Source organism: Onychostoma macrolepis, chromosome 06 (genome assembly GCF_012432095.1).
Source record: "Onychostoma macrolepis isolate SWU-2019 chromosome 06, ASM1243209v1, whole genome shotgun sequence".
Classification (NCBI taxonomy): Eukaryota; Metazoa; Chordata; class Actinopteri; order Cypriniformes; family Cyprinidae; genus Onychostoma; species Onychostoma macrolepis.
Window position 1 is genome coordinate 3,534,242 of NC_081160.1, and position 16,153 is coordinate 3,550,394.

The 16,153-nt window shown below is 37.5% G+C and overlaps 1 protein-coding gene and 1 long non-coding RNA gene across 17 annotated transcripts in view; one reads left to right on the forward strand and one right to left on the reverse strand.

The window, feature by feature from the left end:
- The window catches only part of ptprfa (protein tyrosine phosphatase receptor type Fa), a 272,540-nt gene that overhangs the window by 126,437 nt on the left and 129,950 nt on the right, over positions 1–16,153 (forward strand). For all 15 annotated transcript variants that reach the window (XM_058780183.1, XM_058780172.1, XM_058780177.1 and 12 more), the window contains exon 4: positions 3,949–4,090. In XM_058780183.1, the coding sequence (XP_058636166.1) occupies positions 3,949–4,090 (142 nt within the window). The remainder of the gene's footprint in view (positions 1–3,948; positions 4,091–16,153) is intronic.
- Positions 762–6,994, reverse strand: LOC131543014 (uncharacterized). Of its 2 annotated transcripts, none has more exons than XR_009271842.1 (3): positions 6,827–6,994; positions 6,525–6,633; positions 762–2,555 (listed from the first exon to the last, which is right to left on the reverse strand). It is a non-coding gene; the product is annotated as an uncharacterized LOC131543014 (long non-coding RNA). The 2 variants fall into 2 exon arrangements; XR_009271841.1 differs by having other exon boundaries at positions 6,525–6,744.

Consider the following 16,153-nt stretch of genomic DNA (forward strand, 5'->3'; position numbering starts at 1 on the left):
CATTAACACTGCTAGCCCACCATGACAGGCATCAATCTTAAACATTAAATTTTAATGGAAGCAGTCTAAATTACTATAGTTTAAATTAAGTAATTAAGTTAAAATTCGTTAATTACGTATAATTACAGACCTCTGGACCGTTTTCTTCATGTTAGCAAGTCCTCTGATAACATAGGCCTAAGTGTTCGCCGATCCAACACCGATCTAAGGAGCAATAAAACACCAAACCTTTAAGTTATCGTGTACACAACATAATAAGAAATTAATTTGTTAGTAGAACAGTGTGATAACACGGTGTGACATACCGGTGAAGTTTTAACAGCGTGCAGTCCGTCTGCCTCGATCTTCTTGATGTCTTCTTCTTCTATTAAGGTTTATTGGCGGTTGGCAAACAACTTTTTGGTGCATTACCGCCACCATCTGGTGTGAGTGTGGACCAGAATGTTGTGTGTAAGCATTGTTTAAAAAACTATATCCTTCCACTTAAATTGGTTTCTCTAAGATATTGAAACAGTATATTACAACACATTTTTTACTCTTTCCGCAAAATGCTAATCAAGCCAGCATTTATTTGATCAAAAATACAGAAAAAAAATGTAATATTTAGAAGTATTACAATTTAAAATAATGGTTTTCTATTTTAATTTACTTCAAAATACAATTTATTGCTTTGATCTAAGCAAATATCTTTGGCGTCTTCTGTTCTGAACACGCTCGTTTCGGACGCGCCCGGATCTGCTCTGCGACAGTAGTTCCGCCCACTGAAACCGGACCGGGCTGGATCCGTGCTACAGCACTGAAACGGATGTGACTGTAATACGGATTTGCCGGTTTGAAAACGGATCCAGCACAGAGTCAACTGCTGTCTGGGATGCAATTAGTTAATAATGAGCATTTTAGCTACACGTTTCCATTGTCGGATAAATTCTGCTTTCAGAACTGTCACATCCGTAACGGAGAGATGTCTGTCCGTAACATTGATTTTTTCCTCTGAAACACAAAAATGAATTTATTTAAATAAAAAAATAGCCTATGTAGGCTATATTTTATGTTGTGAATAGCCAACCCTTTCCATCTGGCAGATATTGTTGCTTCTGGGCTGTGCATTGTAAATCACAGAAAGTCTACAAATAGGCCTACGTTGTCTCCCAAAAACTTGTCTTTTTTTTTTTTTTTTTTGTCACGTCCGCATAGGATACACATAACGCATGTGTATCCTATTTTCCTCATTGTTTATAAACTGATACTTTACTGATGTCTGGACTCTATTTTCAGTGGTTTAGAAAAATATGAAGAGATGGTCCAATATAGCTATTGGTAATGAATACATTCTATGAGAATGTGTGTTTCAGATTTTGACTGCGAATGTCACGTCCATAATCTTTTAAATACTTGATTTTTTTGTTCAAAATTGTGATGGTAGTTTTTGAAACACTGCAAAAAAAATGCACATTTTCAAAACTGTTTTTGTGAATGTTCATTAGCTACTGGTATAATTGTGTGCTCCACATTTTCATTGTATGATTGTAATGTTCCATTTATAGAGAGATATAAAATATATTGGGCAGAACTAAGTTAAGTGTATTGGTCCGGCCCTCTGCAACCACCCAAATTTCTCATGTGGCCCCTTGGGAAAATTAATTGCTCACCCCTGGTGTAGCATCTTCTTTTCAAAACAGTTTGAAGACATCTGGACATCGATCTTATGAGTTTCTGGAGTTTTGGTGATGGAATTTGGTCCCATTCTTGCCTGATACAGGTGTCCAGCTGCTGAGGAGTTTGTGGTCATCTCTGATGTATTTTTCGTTTAATGATGCGCCAAATGTTATCTATAATTGAAAGATCTGGACTGCAGGCAGGCCAATTCAGCACCCGGACTCTTCTACTATGAAGCCATGCTGTTGTAATAGCTGCAATATGTGGTTTTGCATTGTCCTGCTGAAATACACAGCGTCGTCTGGAGGGGAGCATATGTTGCTCTAAAACCTTTATATACCTTTCAGCATTCATAGTGCCTTCCAAAACATGCAAGCTGCCCATATCGTATGAACTTATGCATCCCCATACTATCAGAGATGATGGCTTTTGAACTGAACGCTTATAACACGCTGGAAGTTCTCCCTCCTCTTTAGCCCAGAGGACACGGCCATAGTGCGCCAGAACACCCACCACACACCAGCTTATTGGTGGAGAGGAGGCAGAGTGATGAAGCCAATCAGCAGTTATGGGGATTGTTAGGAGGCCATGATGGTCAGAGGCCAATGGGTGAATTTGGCCAGGATGCCGAGGTCACACCTCTGCTCTTTTCGAAAGACACTCTGGGATTTTTAATGACCACAGAGAGTTAGGACCTCGGTTTAAAGTCTCATCCGAAGGATATGGATTATGGCATATGGCTTCCTTTTTGCATGATAGAGCTTTAGTTGGCATCTGCAGATGGCACGGCGGATTGTGTTTACTGACAGTGGTTTCTGGAAGTATTCCTGGGCCCATTTAGTAATGTCAATGACAGAATCATGCCGATGAGTGATGCGGTGTCGTCTGAGGGCCGAAGACTACAATAGAAACAACATAAAGACAGTATATTTTTATTATTTGTTTAATGCCATCTTTTTTTGACTGAAGGCGAGTATCAATGATACTTATACTACTGATGTCTCTAGGAAATTTTTTTTTTCCTAATATTTAACCACTACACATAACATTAGTACTGTATGTATATACATACAGTATAATTGAGAGCTATTGATTTTAACCTATATTAGTCTTTAAAAAATAACATCTTCTAATTTAAGTGAATTTAAATCTTCAAATAAACCCATTATAACAAATGTCATTTTTACCTGTGCCCTTCAGCAAGTAGGAAATATACATAAAATTATTAAAGTTATCAAACACTAAATTCTAAATTAAATAAAGATAAATCCTTAAACCTACAAAAGTTATAGATTTCCTCTTTTTTCTTTTGTTCTTCGAATAACAGACATCCCAACTATTAAATATTCAGCAATTTTGCCCGCCTTGATGAGCAACAGTGTAAAGGTTAGCCAGTCATAACATTTTTGCATTTTTAAGGTATAGACAGTCATTAAAAACCACATTGTGAATACTTTTTACGGCCCCTATTAAAGCTATTCTGTTGTGAAAGCTTATAAGCTGAAACTGAAGTATTTCATTCCAGGGAATGCTGTGCTTGTTTTCAACATCAGTATAGACAGTGCGGGGCTCCAGCAGGGGAGTGCAGGTTGATCTCAATTTGGCAGTCAACCTAAAAACAGAGAAAAGCTGACGGCAACCCAGGCATGAGGGCTCCCTGAGACGACCCTCCTCACACTGTCAACAGAGCTGATCGAGCGTGAACGAGACGGGCTCTGACAGCACCGGCATCTCACTTACTTTAACTCTGTGCCTCACACACCCAATGCAGTGCATTTATACTGTACAGGAGCTGATCTCTTTAACATCACTGTCATGTAAGACTGAGTGAAATTGTTTCCGAAAGGTTTTATCACTTTTTGGTACTCAAGACACTTTGGCTGGTAATTGCTACTTCTGTCATGATTTTGTTAACAAGAAGTAACACTGCCAAAAATGACAGTTTTATCATCATTTGCTAACCTTCATGAAACACCATCTTCCATGAAACACAAAATGAGATGTTAGCCAGAATGTTTTTGTCCACACAAGAAAAGTGGATGGTAATTTATACTGTCAAGCCTCAAAAGCAAAAACAATCACCAGAAAAGTAGTTACAACTTGTGCACTATATTATACAAGAATATTATACTATATAATACAAACCATGCAGTAACTTTCAGCGAATGTATTTATTTATTTTTAAATTTTTAGCTATTCCTTTAGCTTCAGTCTGATTGTGTATTAAAAAAACAACAATTCATTTTTGATGCTGGAGATATCTAATATCAACTGTATGTCTGTGTGTGTCAGGTAATAGAGTTTGATGACGGCTCAGGCTCTGTGCTGCGGATCCAGCCATTACGGACACATCGAGATGAGGCTATTTATGAGTGCACAGCTACCAACAGCGTTGGAGAAATTAACACTAGTGCTAAACTCACTGTATTAGAAGGTAAGAATACATTCTCTCTTTCACTCTTTCGCTCTCTCTCAAACAGCATAGTATTTTCCGATAACACTTTAGAATAATCCCATATAGCAATCAGTGTAGGCCCAGATCTGGCCCACAACTGGCCCACATGGATTTCACACGGGCCAGATGTGGGCCGGATCTGGGTCAACACTATGTTGCTGTCTGGGATGGTCCTTTGTTAACAAGTAACTATGCAGGAAGTAATTGTCACGGTACACACAGCGGGGAGGAATGAGGACCACGGAGACAAGGATAAACTTAAATAAACAGTCTTTAATGAAATCCAAAAGGGCAACACAAGGCTAAGTACTACTACATTAAGAAGAAATTTAAATACAATGATCATATTCAAAATGTTTTACTCGATTTCAAACATTGTAGTCAGGAATTATAGTTTGGGAAAAACCCGACTATGATTTTGTAGTCATATAGCCTAGTATGTATGATTTTATAGTAGCCTATGATATGATTCTGTAGCCATAGATTCACACATGCTTTGTACTATAAAAAAAATATATTTTATTTCTGAGAAACTAATTATTATTGTTTAGCACGCTATTAAAATCTATTTGTGAACAGAGTATTAATAATAAACATGGTCTAAACATTCTTAGAAGCATAGCATTCATCATTTTGTAGTTTGGGAACAACCCAACTAGTAAATGTGTTCAAGTTTATGTCACAATAACACATTAACTAATGCAAAAAAGAAACATTACTTGCTCATCAGATTGATCTCCTCTACTGGATGAAATCTTGTTCTTCTTTCGAGGGAAATCCTGCCTTTACTCAGCACGTCTTCTTGCAGAAACGAACAGTAGCCACGATGAATGATCTCCTCACTCTTTGTTTGCGTTGGGCGTTTACATGTGCGCTCATCCCGCGTGGATGTTTACATATGAACGGCGCGAGCCGCGAGGGGGTGGGATTTCATTAGAGATTATGAGTTAGACTGGAAAGACTGAACATCGTGTTGGTTTTATACGGATTACTTTATCACAAAATATTTGTTTTCGATATGACTTAGTTCATTTTAGTGACGCGTTTCTAAAAGCAGTTCGCGGAGACAAAGAAGACAGAGAGTGCACCCTGTTTGTTTTCTTTATTTTCCAAAACCACAACATTTTGTTTTTATTGTGAGTGTACCCGAAAAAAAGTTAATAAAATAGACACTTCAAAGTTTCAATTGATGTATAACACTTCTCTGTATGACCAAAATCGACTGAGTATTTTTAGTCTCTTTCGCACTGATAAAAAAATAAATAAGCTTGTCTTGCCGGCGAGACTGTCAACCCCAGAGAGTTAACACTTAACTTTATATAATAATTATCAAATATCTAATAAGGAACTACCTGTGTCCTAAATTTGCTTCTACTTACTGCTAAGTTAATCTTGCTTCTCTATTAGATAATAGTATTAAGTTAAGTGTTAATGTAGTACTACCTATTACCTGCATAGTTACTTGTTAACAACCGACCATTATTCTAAAGTGTTACCTATTTTTCTGTCACTTCATGAAGAGTTACAGCTGCAGTTATTTCATTGCATGCATTTTGTGATTAGAAATGGTGCAGAAGTGAAATCAAAGAAACATTGACTGTTGACTGAGTATTTTTGGTTCCTCTCACACTCAGTTTCTTGCTAAGTGTTGTGCTCATATAATTATTATTCTGAGAACATGACAAACAGGAATTGAGCTGAAGTTAGATTCAGCAGGTGGTCTGGCTAACTAGAGCTCGGGTAAGGCAGGTCATGCAAAGAGCTTTTCATGGTAGTTTCCTTATAACTTTGAGTTTCCTTGTGTAATCACTGTTAGCTTTGGCAAATATTTACAGGTTTAATGAAGTTACCCTGTTACCTACACAGTAACACAGTGGGAAGATCTGATTAAAGTCAACGTATAATCAAAACTGACACTGTTTATTTTCTTAATACACATTCCTGCTCTTATTGCACAGGATTCATAAGCGCATGTTATCCCAAAGAAGAAAAATTAATAATATGCAACTCCAAAACAACTTCCAATGTTAAAATGCCCCCCTGCAAACTCACATTCAGCTCTTATTCTGATAAGAAATGCAGACTTTACAGCATCCAGTCTAGATGAATATCCTGTTTTCCACACTAAAATATGCCTCATTTCAGATGTAGAATGGGTTTTGAATAATGTCTCATGTTGACTTTAAGGAAGATAGAGAAAGAGGCAGATAAGGAGGGGTAGATAGTAGGACACAAGTTGTGGCAACAAGTGACTATGTTCATGAGTTAGTCAATGAAATCATGCAATCATCCGATTAGTTCAAAATACTGATTCATTAACAAGCAACACGAGTTATGTAATAAGATTGCTTTTTTTAAGTGATTAGTAGAGTATCACATTACTTTTTAATTTAGAACAAAATGTTTGAGTTACCTTTTCAAATAAGTAACGCCAGTTACTTTGTTTTCACATTTATTGACTGACAGCTCTCCTGTCCCCATGTTGAGAGAAATCGTGAGTAAGTGCAGAGGCGTTGTGTGCGCTGTGTAAAAATTATGTTACTGTAGTTCTAGACTAAATATGAACATGTATTTATTTAGTCATCTCACCTGCACAAAAACAGATTCAGTATTCCTCTGAATATTATACAAACCTGCAATAATTAAATGTTAAATAAGACAAATATAATTTATGTATTTAATCCAATTTTATTAACCAATGTCTTTGCTACTGACCTTTGATGATCCAATTCAACCATTCTAATAGGCAAAAATGACACATTTGTGTTTCATTTTTGCTATTGCTGAATAGTGTTGAACTTTCTTCTCCTGCATCATATTCTTCATGCAATTTGCTTGAGCTGCACCCTTTTCTGTACAGACGTGAATTTATATTTCCTTCAACCTGACTCATTTCAGTTTTGGTGTGAAAGGGCTTTTACATTTGTCAAAGAATAACTTTTTTGTATTACAAACAAACAAGCAAACCCTCCCCAGTTTAAAAATTAACTCAAAAGTAATGTCACAAATTACTTTCCATAAAAAGTAACTAAGTAATTTAATTAGTTACTTTTTTAGGGAGTAACGCAATATTGTAATGCATTACTTTTAAAAGTAACTTTCCCCAACACTGTTAATGTGTAAATCAAGTGACTGGATGTATCTGAATATGCATACATCCCTACTACATAGTAGGGACAGTATCTACGATTGACAGAGTATGCAATTTTGGATGTAGACACTGTTTTTATGAGTGAGTAATTTGAATCATTCACTGAAACGATTGATTCAAAACAGTCATTCATTCAGAAATGAATCAAGTTACTGTTTTTATGAGTGAAGCATTGAATCATTCTCTCAACAAATTAATTAAAAAAACGGATTTATTCTGAAATTAATCAAGTGACTCTTTTTGAGTGATTAATTTAATCATTCACTTAACTGATTCATTCAAAGCACTGATTCACTGAGGAATCAATCAAGTAACTCTTTTTATGAGTGAGTCACTGAATCATTAATTCAGCTGATTTGTTCATAACAGATTTATTAAATAACAGTAGGTGTTATTGCTTAGAGATGCACAGAGGTTAATTTTGCTGTGGCTCTATCTGAAACTATTTCAGTGCAAAAATAGACTGCCATTAATGTGTTCAATATCTAAGTACTCAATATTAATTTTCAGTTTATTGAACTATTGCATAAAAGCACTTTGTTGGTTTAAATATTAACTGCAGTGATTACCTGTAATCCTGTGCCTAGGGCCGAATCTGTGCTGATATTAAGAACAAACAGTCTTGCTTATGTGATATTGCTTAAATATATTTTACCAAAAAACTTCAAAATGTTTCCTGGCCTACTGGTGTTTTCTGTTCGATCGCTGGAATCTTGGTACATGCTGACTGAAGGAAACTGTAAGAAGTTCAGCCAGACCAGGCATTTTGTTCTCAGTGGTTTGTTATTCTGCTGATGGTTATGAAGCTTATCAGCCCTCCATCTCACAGGACTGTGAGGGGAAGAAACACACAGGATTCTGCCACAGGATTGGAACATGTGCAGTGTTCTGATAGCTGCCTCTGTTTTCGGTAAGCCTCGCTGTGGTTTCTCTGCTCAAAGCCAGAGTTGTGTGCGTATGTGTGTTTGTGTTTAAAGATTCAAGTTCATTTCAGGCCACATTTGAGCAGATTACCTGTGCCTGCAGCTCTGATAGAGTGATCTTTCCATGCCTGACCCTGTGACCCTGCGGTAGATTACAGCACACACACACGCAGATAGAGGTGATATGTGTTATTATGTGAGCACGCCGTACACTGCAGCTGGATTCGTGTTCAAACATGAGGAATATGGAGGTGCTGATACTACACGGTGATAAATCTCAGTCCATACGCTGTTCTTAGACAAAGAGCCGATGTGGCTGCTTGCTTTAGTGCACAGTTACAGCTCACTGAAATTCAACATCCCCTTATAAAGGCGGTTCTAGTCATAGCACGGCACCACGGGGCACAAATCAGGGTGTCTTTTGTAATATATCTACACGCTAATCTGAGGAATTGAATTATTCAGTTAGAGGAAGGAAAGTTGTGGGTTTATACGATGTCAAGTGTGTTGAAAGTGGGCCACGTTCTCTCAGGGTCCAGTGTGCCGTTAAATGTGCGCTCGGAGCCACGGATCAGCAGGTGGGCTGAACCTGAGCAGGAATCAGGTTTGTAGGTTAGGTGTTACGTCTGCGATCTCGTTATATCGGGAACATCATTTCTCACCCGACCTTTTTTTTACTTCAGTGTTCTCATCCAAAGACTAGCAGAATTTCTTGGCTGGTTGTTAGCAAAGTGTTTTTCTCAAATTTGAGCAGTGTGTATTGACAATTGCACGCTGGAACACATGGTACTAATCAAGCGTGAAGATAAAGCACAACACGACAATAAGAATAAATCAGCACTAATTATGTTGCTTCTGTTGAGAGTTTATTCATTGATGTTTTTATTTTATAATCAAGTCTTCTCTTCTTTGAACCTGCTCTCCTCTTTCTCTTCTATTCACATGTAGTTTCTTTTCTCACCTTGTCTCTTCTCTCATTTTTGAATCTTTTCTCATTTCATTTAGCCTCATTTGTCATTATCTTTCTCTTCTTTTCTCATGTTTCTCATTATGTTTCTCTTCTCTGTCTGTGTATCATCTCATCTTTACTCATCTTTTTTCCTCATTTTGTTTCATTTCCCTTCTCTTCTCTGCTCTGACTGTAAGGCTTGAGTACTGATTGTGACTCAACATGATTTTGCAGTTCGTCCTTTGAGTTTTACGGTCCTGTTCTTGCTGCTATAACAAATGATTTCACCTGAATGCCAAAGAGAGTCTCCCCCAAAGGGTTTTCACTGCAATGATCAGCATGCTAAATCTGAACTCAAGGAGAGCAAGGTCTTTTCAAGATCTCCTGAAAATGCACTGCATGCTCCACCATGGAATGGAAAAACTCCTCTTGGTATCTTTTCCCCGAATGACAGGAAGTGTCAACTGTAGCGCTGCAACTTATAAGTGACATAAATGTAAAACTTGTACACAGACGTCTCCCCTGACAGAAAGCCAATATATAGCATCGCTTCCCCTGCATGCAAATAGGTGAGGTGATTCAGACAGGTAATTGTATCCTGTAGACATTTGCAAATGTATTTCTCCCACTAAAGTCATTCCTTATCGGCAAACATGCTCCGCAGACAGACTCCATCTGTTTACTTCTCCCCACTGCTCGCCTGCTTACGTCTTGAAGCTGTTGGAAAGGCCTTTCCAAAGATCAGCTAATGCGTATAACAGGGCAGTGGGCAGAAATTACAACATGCCATTTCCATTTTAGCGTTTCACACACACAGAGTTGCTGATCCATGACATAGGTTTAGTTTCCAGTGGTTGGCAGTGGCCCAGTCCCCCACTGAGCTGAGTTAGAGTTTAGCAAAATATCAATTACTCAGCTCTCCATCAGTGGTGTACTGCAGCAGGGTAAACACACACCTCCTTCCTCAGCATCACACCGGGCTACCTGCCATAACCTCCTGCAGGAGACATTTAACACTACGTGCAGCTAAAATCACCGTCAGAACACTGCATGTGTGTTTGTGAGTGTATGTGTGTGTGTGTGTGTGTGTGTGTGTGAGAGAGAGAGAGAGAGAGCATATGTGATGGTGGTTTGGTAAAAGCTGCCTGTTTGCACAAGCTGGGCAAAATAGATTTCTATCACAATATCTCTCACAGCAGATTTCTTTCTTTCTTTCTTTCTTTCAAAGTTTCTTTCTATAAATTTTTCCTTCAAAGAGACAAAGTTGTATTTAATAATTGAAATTCAATAATTGTAATCCTATCTATCTATCTATCTATCTATCTATCTATCTATCTATCTATCTATCTATCTATCTATCTATCTATCTATCTATCTATCTATCTATCTATCTATCTATCTATCTATCTATCTATCTATCTATCTATCTATCTATCTATCTATCTCTCTGTCTGTCTGTCTGTCTATCAATTCAGTTCAATTCAAATTCAGTTCAAATGAGCTGTATTGGCATGACTTGCATAGTATTGCCAAAGCATTGCCCATTACATGAATAAGGAAAAAAATGGTTATATAATACATAGAACAAGAATATATCTGTAAAATAATTAAGTAAAGAAGTATATGTATATACTTTCTTTTTTTTCTTCTTCTTCTTTTTTTCCCACAAACAAGAAACAAGAAAAATATTTAAGACATTGTTTAAAAAAAAAAAAAACCTTTGTACAACATGTAAGAGATGATCTTGCTTCAGTTTTGTCCACTGGTTGACAGTCTTAGTTTGTGACAGGCTGATACATATCTTGCTGCTGTTGTGATCATTTTGGAATTTTCCCCTAAAATGTGGCTTAATATTTCTGCATTTAGTAATGCCATAAAATTTGGTTTAATTTGTTGGAATTTGGGGAAATATGCAGCTCTAATGTTGTGATTATTAATCACAGTGCAGTAAGAAATGTTCCTCTGTTTCCACCTCTTTCTGCGAGCACAGTGAACACAGTCTCTGTTCTCGTGGCTGCCATCTCTGTCTGTGTCGTCCTCTCTCTATAGCCAGACAGTGATCACTCAGTCTTCGTTACTGCGACACTTCGTTACTTCGACACTACTTCATTAGTGTCTTTCTTAATTTGTGATCTTTTACACAGCTCAGGTATTCTTCTGGTTTGTAGACTCTTTTCAGGTGTAAATACAGCTCCATCTTCTTTTGTATATTAGTAACATCTTTCCAATAAGCAGTGTAGTTTTGTTTGTGTGATTTGGTTGGGCCTGATTGTGCTGTGCTGGTTTGGGTGTAGTTTGAGTACCAGCTGTAAAAGTGCGCTCTTTTGCATGTTCTGCTCCTGACACTGCAGGGCTTCAGCCTGGTAAGAGCTCGGATCACTGCATTTCAGGTGCTGCTGGAATTTCACAGCTCTCTTTTGAATATTAATTAATAGTGGGAATTGTTCTAATTCAGCTCTGCACAAGTTGTTTGGGGTTGCTCTGTTAACTTTTAAGATGTTTTTACAAATTTGGGTGTTCATAATTTCAATTTCTTCTTTTTCCCATTTAGATGTCCCCATTAGGGCTGTGATGGTGGCAGATTTTTACCACCGCGGTGGTAATGGTCCAACTACCGCCGGTGGCGCGGTGTTGTGTATATTTACTGTATATATATAATTCTGAATCACAAAAATAAATAAATGAGGCTCAATCATTAACAAACCTGCGTGTTTACTTTAGCACTTCCGTCAGTGAACACTCAGCCTGCAAAACACTAAAATAAATATCAAAGAAATAATACAGTTAAATAGGAAAGTAGCCTTAAATAAGAAAGTTAAATACACTCTGTCTACCTCACGCGAGCGGCATGGCGAGAACCCATTATAATCAGTGATGCTGTCTACACTAGATGCGGCGCGATACGACACTACAAATCCCTCACAGTAAACTGCCTATTTATGATGTACTGACACAAAGTTCAAATGTCCTGTAGACAGACTCAACCTGTTGTGCTGCGGTTTAGACACGGTTCACTGTTCCCCCACCAAGCAAGCGGGCGCGTTATTTCCTCGCCTGCACGCGCTCTCTGTGGAATAGGAATCGCGGCGTATGTTGCCACATTTCTTGTTAGCATCTTCCATTTACTGCTGTCTCGTTCGTATTTGACCAGTTTGGAGAAAGCCTCACCAATACAAACTTGACCAGCCGGGCGTTTGCGATCACGTGAACTTGAAGACATTTGTACAAACGCGGATGGGTGACATGAATGTAAATGATTCCAGATCGGCGATGTAATATTTGGTTTCCCAAAAAGGTCCATCGCTCATCACGAAATAAATTTGCTAAATGCAGAATAAACTGTATTTTCCTGCGCTCAAACCTGCCAATCTAAAGGAAATGCCGTGCATGGTGTTTGAGGTAATTAGTGAATTAGCATAAATTTATAGTCTAAATAAAACAATCTGCAACTGTATATTATTACACTTGTATAGAAAACTTTGTATTATGCTTGTTATAGAGTGTGTGACGTCACGTGAACTACCGCCGGTGGCAATAGACAACCGCGGTGACAACCGACCATCGCGGTGATGCGGTTGTCATGGCGACCGTCACAGCCCTAGTCCCCATATCTCACTGCCATTTAGTGCAATTGGTTCGATTATTGCTTTTAGGATTTTTAGCCAGGTTTGAATTGGAATTTCATACTGAATTGTATTTTTGATCATGTAGAAGACTCTCAGTGCCTTTTCTTTCAGTTCATTCACAGCCAGATTGAAGTTTCCTGTTGAGCTGATTTTTAGTCCCAGATAGGTGTATTCATGAGTGTGTTGGAGGACCTGGTTTCCTGCTCTGAAAGTGTATTTATTTTCCTTACACCTGGGTCTCTTTTGAAAAATCATTATTTTTGTTTTTGTTAGATTCATTTTAAGAGCCCATGTTTGACTGAATGTCTCTATGATGTCAAGGAGTTGTAGTCCCTCTTTTGTTTTTGACAGAATGACTTAATCATCTGCAAAGAGGAGACATTTGATTACTGATTCAGTTAGGGTTGGGCCAGGGGCAGTCAAATTGTTTAATTCTTTGGCTAATTCATTTATATAAATGTTAAACAGGGTGGGGCTCAATGGACAACCTTGTTGTTGAGAGAAAAATTCTGTTCGTTTGTTTCCTATTTTTACAGCATATGTATTGTTTTTATACATGGTGCTGATTACTGTAAATCGAAAGTTTTCCCTCCAATCCCGTTTTCCTGTAGTTTTAGAAAGAGTCCTTCATGCCAGATTGAATCAAAAGCTTTTTCAAAGTCAATAAAGCAAGCAAATATTTTGGTTTTGTTTTGGTGTACGTGCTTATCAATGATTATCATCTATCTATCTATCTATCTATCTATCTATCTATCTATCTATCTATCTATCTATCTATCTATCTATCTATCTATCTATCTATCTATCTATCTGTCTGTCTGTCTGTCTGTCTGTCTGTCTGTCTGTCTGTCTGTCTGTCTGTCTGTCTATATCTATCTATTTATCTATCTGTCTGTCTATCTATCTTTGTTTATATGTGCCACTACATATATAACACTGTGTAGTAAATATTAGTATTTACTTGCCTATATTGAAAAAGGCCACACGAGGACACAGTGCTCCCAGTCAGCAAAAACGTTCCAAATATGTCATGAATATTCCATGCATCATCCAGCCCTAGAGTGTATGTGTTTGCTGGTTGGTTAAAACCCATCATTTGCACATATGGCATTACGTTATGTGAAATCACTGTTGTTGTATCCACACTACAGAGCGATTATAAGCCCAGTGCATCAGAGAAAGAAAGAGCCAGACGGGAGAACAGACAGAAGGTGCACCTGATGCTGGAGGGAAGAGTTGGTGAATGATGTCTGCGATCAGAATGTGCAGCGTAATGAAATATGAATGATGAAGAGCACTCACCAGCTCTGTATGAGGAGGACTTTTTAATAGTAGTCAGTCCTATACGTGCACGAACACACATGCACATGCTGCTGAGTAAAGAATATGCATAAATAATCAGCATTAAGGTCATTGCATTGAAATTTTCGTCCAAAATTTTTGCACGTAAAAAAATAAATACGACCTCAATTTATGTCAATCACGTTTACACACTGCCTCCGAAATTTTCGGCCGTCATAAAAAAATTTGGATCGGGTTAGATTTTTTCAGTTTTTCGCATCCGTAGCAAGCATTTTGAGAGGTGTTTTGACAGTTCAGAGCCACTGTACAAGCGAATGCCAAAATCCAGAATGGCGATTGTCAAGTTCATCCACTTCGTCTCGCAGCACAAAGCACTTAGATCCTTGCACACTGAATTCACAGAAATTGGTGGTCTTCTTTTTAATATGTGGCTCTAGTATCGCTAGCAAAGCATCAAACTGAGCCACTGACATCCTGAAGTAAACTTTGAATAGCCCGTGACAATCCCGCTGCTCCTTAATAAGGAGGGGGAACTCTCCGTCCTCTCCATATCTCAGGATTGGATGGATCCAATATTTCCTTTCTTTTTCTTCTTTTTTAAGAAGCGAGAGGACAACAAAATCATCCTCAATGCTTGAAGACTCCATTTAGTAGGCTACTGTTTTGCGAATTTTTTCACAACGGATTAATTAATACGCATCGGACTCAGTGTGCAAGGTTTCTGTGTGTGACGAATTTTTAGGATTACAAATACTAAAATACGCATACAGAAATTTCAGACTCAGTGTTCAATGACCTTTACATTTGAATGAGCACAGACATTCATATATCCCGTCTTCTGCAGATGTTCTCTTTCCAGCTGGTTACTACTCTTTATAAAGTACTGGAAGGTACCATGGTAATGTTATGTATCAGTTTGAAATTTGGTAGTTATACAATATAGGCTACCATGATACTGCATGAGTGTAATATTCATATACCATTGCAATAAAATGCAGTAAATGTACTTCACAGTGCATTTTTAAAAAAGCCATATCCACAACAAACATGTTACCATGGTACAGACATGTAACTGATATGGCTCATTAATTCAGTTGTTTATTTGTTTGTTTTCTTTGAAGTTCAGAATGTCAAGCTAACCTTCACCGCATTCTCATTAAACTGCCACACTGAATCTGTGTCTTCCTCGCCGCTGTAATCTCTCTGTGTTAGTGTGGATGTTGTTTGATCCAGATGAGAGGCACAGAAATGTAGAATGTTTGTAATCTTTTCCTCTAAGCATTTCAATTCTCTTCTCCACCTTAAATTGGTCTGAGACCGGCGTTTGAATAATTGACACTGGAGGTGATACAAAAGAGGAACACTTCTCATTTCACTTGATGTTGGGACTAAATATACAGAGGAAATGCGTGCCGGAGCTCAAAGATAGCATTTCTTTTACTCTACTTCTACACACACCATGTATTATTTAAATGAAAAAGTTTGCACATTAGAATTTTCTTTGGATGAAGAGCTATGTATGCTCTTTCAATCAGTCTTCCTCACATCTAAGGCTTCATCAAAGCATGAACTTTCTGACAGAGTATTTGCATTAAAGTGAGAGCTCAGCCAAAAATGAAATCATTTCTGTAATAATTTACTCATTCTCAAGTCTGAATGACTGACTTTCTTCTGTAAAACAGAAGATATCTTGAAGAATGTTTCAGCTGTCATTGAATATTTTCTGTTTTAATTTTCATTTTATTTAAAGTTTTAGTTTTAATTAATGGTAATAACCCTGGTTCCACAGAAAAAAATAAAGTAATACAGATTTTAAACAATGATAGCACATGTGATAGTGAAAGAGATGCAGAAATCTTCTTTATGAATATGCAATATTCCTGTTATATTAAAATATTTATGATTAATCATTATGTTGCCTAATGGATTTCCGTATGGCAGTGACGATAGAGCCTGAATTTAATTCATGTTTTATTGGATCATAAATTCTAGTTAAAATCTTATTGCTTGTGAGCATGTCATGCTTCTTAAATGGTTACCAATTTAATATGTCTTGTTAATCTGGAGACATGTGACAGATGTCAATGATGG